This window comes from Pan paniscus, chromosome 15 (assembly GCF_029289425.2).
Source record: "Pan paniscus chromosome 15, NHGRI_mPanPan1-v2.0_pri, whole genome shotgun sequence".
Lineage (NCBI taxonomy): Eukaryota > Metazoa > Chordata > Mammalia > Primates > Hominidae > Pan > Pan paniscus.
In genome coordinates, this window is record NC_073264.2 from 68,753,584 (window position 1) to 68,759,694 (window position 6,111).

Genomic DNA, 6,111 nt, shown 5'->3' on the forward strand with positions numbered 1-6,111 from the left:
CTCCCAAAGTGCTGGGATTACAGGCATGAGCCACTGTGCCCAGCTGTGGATACATTTTCTGCCTCCACAATATGGACCCTAGTGACTCATGCAATCAGTCCTGTGATCCTGTCTCCTCCTGAATCAGCATGTACTTTATTGAGCACTGTTCTGATATTTTCTCAGCAGTGCTACAGATTGCAGGAAATTTGTGATATATTAAGGCCTAGATGAAATAAATATACATGGAATAAACAAAAATATTGAATTCTACAGAATTTCAAAGGAGGAAGAGATCAGTCTGGACTAAAATAGATTTCACAAGGGAATGTGATTTGAAATAAGCAATGAAGGTCTTCAGTAGGAAGAAGGCACTGAAGTACTAGGAGTATTGAGCACTCCATACATAGTTAATTCTGCTAACAATGCTAGGTGGTAGATATGGTTTTATCATTTACTGCTGGAAGAATGTAGGGACAGATATATAAGAACTTATCCAAGGTGGGCACAGTGGTGCATGCCTGCAGGCCCAGCTACTCAGGAGGCCGAGGTGGGAGGATTGCTTGAGCCCCAGGAGTTTGAGGCCAGTCTGGGCAACACAGTGAGATCAGGTCTCTTAAAAATAAATAAATAAGAAAGAAAATATAACTTATCCAAGGACTAGAACCAGGAAATAGAGCTGGGATTCAAATCCAGTGTGACTCTTCTGGTGATTATTTTCCCTGAGGTGCTGAGAAAGCTTTTCAGATCACTGAACAGAAATGAAATCTTTGTTACATCTGGAGAAGCAGGTAGATTCCTCCTTGGGAGTAAAAAAAAAAAAAAAAAGACTCAGGTTGAAGAAAACGGTCACACCCAGGTTCCCTACTGAGATGACTAGGCCATTCAATTAAATCAACCAGAGGGCAAGTCTCCTGCCTCCTTTCTCAGTGTAGTCTCTGGTTATTAAGTCTGTCTGCTGGTCTGAGTTCTGGTCAAGTCTCACTGTTTGGGGACAACTGATCAATGTGATTACCACAGATCTTGTTTTCTTTTCCTGTGGCTATCTATATTGCAGCCATGTTACTGCTTACCAGCTCAATGTTAAAGCTTAGGCAATCTGAAATTCTAGAGAGGAAGAGATAAGTGCATAACTTGAATAGCTGTTGAACATTTTCAAGAAGAGGCATTTTTAGGTCACTGCTCCTTTTATGTAGTATAACATATATTACTACTTTAATCATCAAAGCAACTCTGATTTACACAGGCCAAGTATTATTATTATCCCTATCTCACAGAAAAGGAAACTGAAATCTAAAGAAATTAGATGCTTTGTCTTCAGTCACACAGCTCTTCCAGGACTAAAACTCTAGTATTCTGACTTAATCCACTGCCTTTTCACTAGACCATGCTATTCCTCAAAAGACCCAACCAGTGTGGGACATGGCGCCTAGAATAGCTGTCTCATGCTATATTGACCAAGAAGGATGGTTGCAGTCCTAAGATGCTTAAGCTGCATTTCCCATCTATGTCAAATTCCTTGGTTACTGGGAAGCTTTCCAACATTTATTTCATCAGGTGTATTCTTAGAATTGAGACAGAATAGTTGGCTAATGTAAGCAGAGCCCAAGGACAAGGAAAGGCAAAAACAGAAATACACTTTAAGATCTTATATTTGAGGCTGGGCATAGTGGCTCACGCCTGTAATCCTAGCACTTTGGGAGGCTGAGCCAGGTGGATCACTTGAGGTTGAGTTCAAGACCAGCCTGGCCAACATGTTGAAACCCCGTCTCTACTAAAAATACAAAAAATTAGCCAGGCATGGTGGCATGTGCCTGTAATCCCAATTACTTGGGAGGCTGAGGCAGGAAAATAGCTTGAACCCAGGAGGCGGACGTTGTAGTGAGCTGAGATTGCGCCACTGCACTCCAGCCTGGGAAACAGAGCGAGACTCCGTCTTAAAAAAAAAAAAAAAAAATTGCCATGCTAATATATATAAGGTAACATGCAATACATCTTTTTACTCAGTGGTCTAAATTAGGTCTTTAATTGGTTTACCCTGTTAATGTCTCCAAGAGCTTTTCTTTCAGATTTTGGTGAGTCGTTACCTATAGACTGTACCATTTACCTAGATTTCTTTTTTTTTTTTCATTTTTGGAGACAGGGTGTCACTATTTTGCCCAGGCTGGTCTTGAACCCCTGGGCTCATGTGATCCTCTCACCTCAGTCCTCTGAGTAGCCAGGATTACAGGTGTACACCATCTTGTCTGGCTTAACTTGATTTCATTCATTGAACAAATATTTGAGGTTCTTTTCTGAGCAGGGCTAATGGATAAAATTATACGGACTTGGGGACAGGACAGCAGTGACATCTGTCACACTGCAGGGTAGGAAGTCACCAGCTTCAAATCTCTAGGGCTTTATATTTCTTCCTGTCTAAATCACTCAAGATTAATTTTTGGGAACTACAACTACAGGTCTTGCCTCACCCAAACCCAGCCTCCATCTAGGCCCTGGCTTTGCACTGTGGAGAGAGTATAAGTTGTTTTGGCTGAGGACATTTGTTATCGGTCATGTTTGCCAAGCAGAGGGCCTTCAAGATTATACTTGTTCTTTGCAGCCTGGCAATCGGTACCATTAGTGGCCATGCCCGACACTGCCCAGACCTTTGTGTTGTCTGGGTTGATGCCCATGCTGACATCAACACACCCCTTACCACTTCATCAGGAAATCTCCATGGACAGCCAGTTTCATTTCTCCTCAGAGAACTACAGGATAAGGTCAGTGGGCCAAAACGAAAAGAAAGGTGAATGGCTTGCAGGGTTTTGCTGGAGTTGGTCTAGTTCAGTTAAGATTTTGGTGAAGGGTGGGTTGAGTGTGGATTACCACTCCTTCATTTGTTCATCACTATTATGGACCAGGCAGTCTGCCAGATGCTAGGGGTATAAAGACTAGACACAGTCTCTGTTCTTTGTAAGAAAGCAAGGAGGGGGTAGTAACAATAGCGACTGATATACCCACAGCCTGAGGACTTCTTGGTTAGAGGCTCCCAGGCCATACTCTCAGACACACTGATCTAGAAGACAAATAAAACCATGACCTCTGGGTAATATTTTCCTGAGCAGTTCAGAATATATGGGAGTCCATGTTAGGCACAGACTAGAATCTGTATATCCCTCCCCTCAGTGAGGGACCAAGTCAAACCAGGACACTACAAAGATTATTCATTGGGCAGAAGTCCTGTGTCGGCTGTTGGCAACTTGAGATGGCAACCAGGTTATGCTTCAAGAACCAATCTGTAAACAAGTCGGTAATGTGCAATGGGATAGAAAAGGGCTAATCAGCAGTATTCCTGCTACTAGGCAAGTTAATGAGAAACCAAGACAACCTTAGAGATTTTATTCATCTTGAGAAAGCAATACTGTGTTCCTCAGCTGCCCTTCTGAAACATTTCCACCTTGTGTCACTTCTCCTTCCCAGATCAAGTGTGTCCTGTGTTGCTCTAAACTTAACCCTGTGGGTGGCAGAAGAAAGCAGATTGCATACCCACGGACGCACATGATAATGATCTTGGTGAGAACAAGAATTCTTGATTAATCCTGTCCATTTCTCCCTTTCATAGGTACCACAACTCCCAGGATTTTCCTGGATCAAACCTTGTATCTCTTCTGCAAGTATTGTGTATATTGGTCTGAGAGACGTGGACCCTCCTGAACAGTAAGTTGATGCATTTGGCTGAAGTTTAGGGCCTGTCCTAGCCAATTATGTTCTATTTGAAAGGCTGATGCTTAACTTGGTCTATGGCAGGTCACTACAACAAACCCACCCTCTCCCCCAAGTACATATTTGTTAAAAATGCTCTTTAAACTAAGGACTCCTCCCTTTATATCTCATCACAGTTTTATTTTAAAGAACTATGATATCCAGTATTTTTCCATGAGAGATATTGATCGACTTGGTATCCAGAAGGTCATGGAACGAACATTTGACCTGCTGATTGGCAAGTAAGTAACTATAACTGATGTCAGGGCAAACCCCCAATGGGCAACACACTTTTAGCCTGTTTCTTGAGGACAGCAGCTTTACTTTTAAAATACAAAGCAAAAACATACACATAATTTTAAATAGTTCAGAAAGGCAGAATTTGAAACACAGGTCACATTCTTCCTCTGGGGTTTTTGGGAGCAGGTTTCCTCTAAATCATTGCCTAGATCTTCTGTCTCATGAATTTTTCTTTATCTCCATCTTTAATGCTTATCTTCTGAGATGACAAGCATTTATTGTTTCAACTGTCCCATTCTTCCCAGCCTCACGATTGTTTCATCTGAGTTTTATATTAAGCAAATCTTGGCAGTGTAGAAAGATGGCAGATGAATACTAATCAAATGGTAATTTTAAGAGCATTTTCCCAATACCAAGTCTTTACTTCTGGGTGATTAATGTCAGAATTGTTATCTGGTAGTATGTCATTTCATAAGCTGTTAAGAAACTTAGTTGTTAGCTTCAGCCTTTGGACACTGGGGCTATAATGAAGTTAGAAATGGAAGATGTTAAAACTGCAGACCTAAAATTAGAGTTCACTTCAGCTGCTGTTACGTTCAGAGAATAAGAGCAACCATAACTTACATCAAGCCAATTTAAATTAGACTAATTTAAATTGTCTAACTAAATTGTCTCTAGATGAGAGCCCAATCTCATCTAGAAGTGAAGAAATCTCTCTATTGACAGTTATTAGTATAAGAGGTTCTAATACCCAGTGTAAGGCAGAAATATACATTGGAGTTAGTCTGTCTGAGGCATGCAGAACAAATGGCAGTATCATGAAGTGGTATGTAGGAAGTTAATATTGCCAATCTCAGTAACTTCCAAGAATAGGAAGCCTGGAAATGTATTAACAGCTTTATTAACAAAGTACTAGGACCAATAGCAACAAAATCAAGGAGTTGCAACCATAAGAAGGATGAGTGTCCAAGGACAACCAGTTAAGTATTATTTTAAGTATTATTTTATCCTCTTCCTTTTTAGGAGACAAAGACCAATCCATTTGAGTTTTGATATTGATGCATTTGACCCTACACTGGCTCCAGCCACAGGAACTCCTGTTGTCGGGGGACTAACCTATCGAGAAGGCATGTATATTGCTGAGGAAATACACAATACAGGTATGTAGCAACCAGGTCTGCAGCCTGTTAACTACATAGGTAAATATGCTAGAGTCTCTTGCCTGCAAAGGATCTTTTCTGCTATTCCACATCATTGCAGAGTTTGTTTTTGCTTAAACTTTTGTAGCTAAAAATTATATGGCCATGCTAATAAAAAGGATATAGTCCTTTAGAGTCATGCTTGGACATGGCTCTTACCAAATTACACTAAGGTAATAATGAGTAAAAAATTGTATATTTAAACAATTAAATACAAGAATAAATTGTCAAACTGATGCAGTTCTTTGAGTTATCTAAAGGCAGATTAAGATAAGAAGGCAAGATAAGATAAGAGTGCAAGGCTGTAATTTGCACTCTAAGAGATTGGTTCATTGGGAGTTGTGAATTTGGAGTTAAAGCTGATCTCTTGAAGAAATCTGCAAACTGGACAATATCTTGGGTCCTTTATGTAGGGTAGGTCTTGTACTAGAGCCTGAAAGGATTTCTAATAAGGGGGATACAGTTAGATGAGAATGGCTGATGGAAAGAGTACTAAGATGAATTCTACGTTATCAAGACTGGCTACTTTTCCAAAACTCATACTTGTTTGCAAACAGTTTCCATTTCTGTCAGAAAGCTTCTGGTTTTAAAGCTACTTCAAATGACCTTTCATTCCAAAATTTAAACAACTACCAAATTATACTGCTTCAGTAACCATCTGATGGAACTAGGGTATAGATAGAGACCCCAGATTGAAAGGTTCAGGGCTATAGAGAACCCTTGACTAGCTGGGATAGAAACTCACATTGAGAAATGGTCTCCTTAGCGCCACAGCCTGCCAGAACCTTAGGCAGTACAAAAAGGCAGGCAGTACTCGTCTAATTCTCAGATCTGCAATCTTAGATGTTGCCAGTGGTCCTTAGGTTATTGGCCAGAGAACTTGGGAGTTCAATTCTCTGCTTTGCTTCCTAAAAACACCACTTAGAGCAGGGGTTAATAACCTCTAGCACTT

General features: G+C 40.6%; 1 protein-coding gene across 2 annotated transcripts in view; it reads left to right on the forward strand.

Moving 5' to 3' along the window:
* The window catches only part of ARG2 (arginase 2), a 33,556-nt gene that overhangs the window by 25,423 nt on the left and 2,022 nt on the right, over positions 1-6,111 (forward strand). For both annotated transcript variants that reach the window (XM_003824076.5, XM_034937144.1), the window contains exons 4-7: positions 2,579-2,738; positions 3,581-3,675; positions 3,858-3,962; positions 4,984-5,120. In XM_003824076.5, coding sequence (XP_003824124.2) covers positions 2,579-2,738; positions 3,581-3,675; positions 3,858-3,962; positions 4,984-5,120 — 497 coding nt within the window. The remainder of the gene's footprint in view (positions 1-2,578; positions 2,739-3,580; positions 3,676-3,857; positions 3,963-4,983; positions 5,121-6,111) is intronic.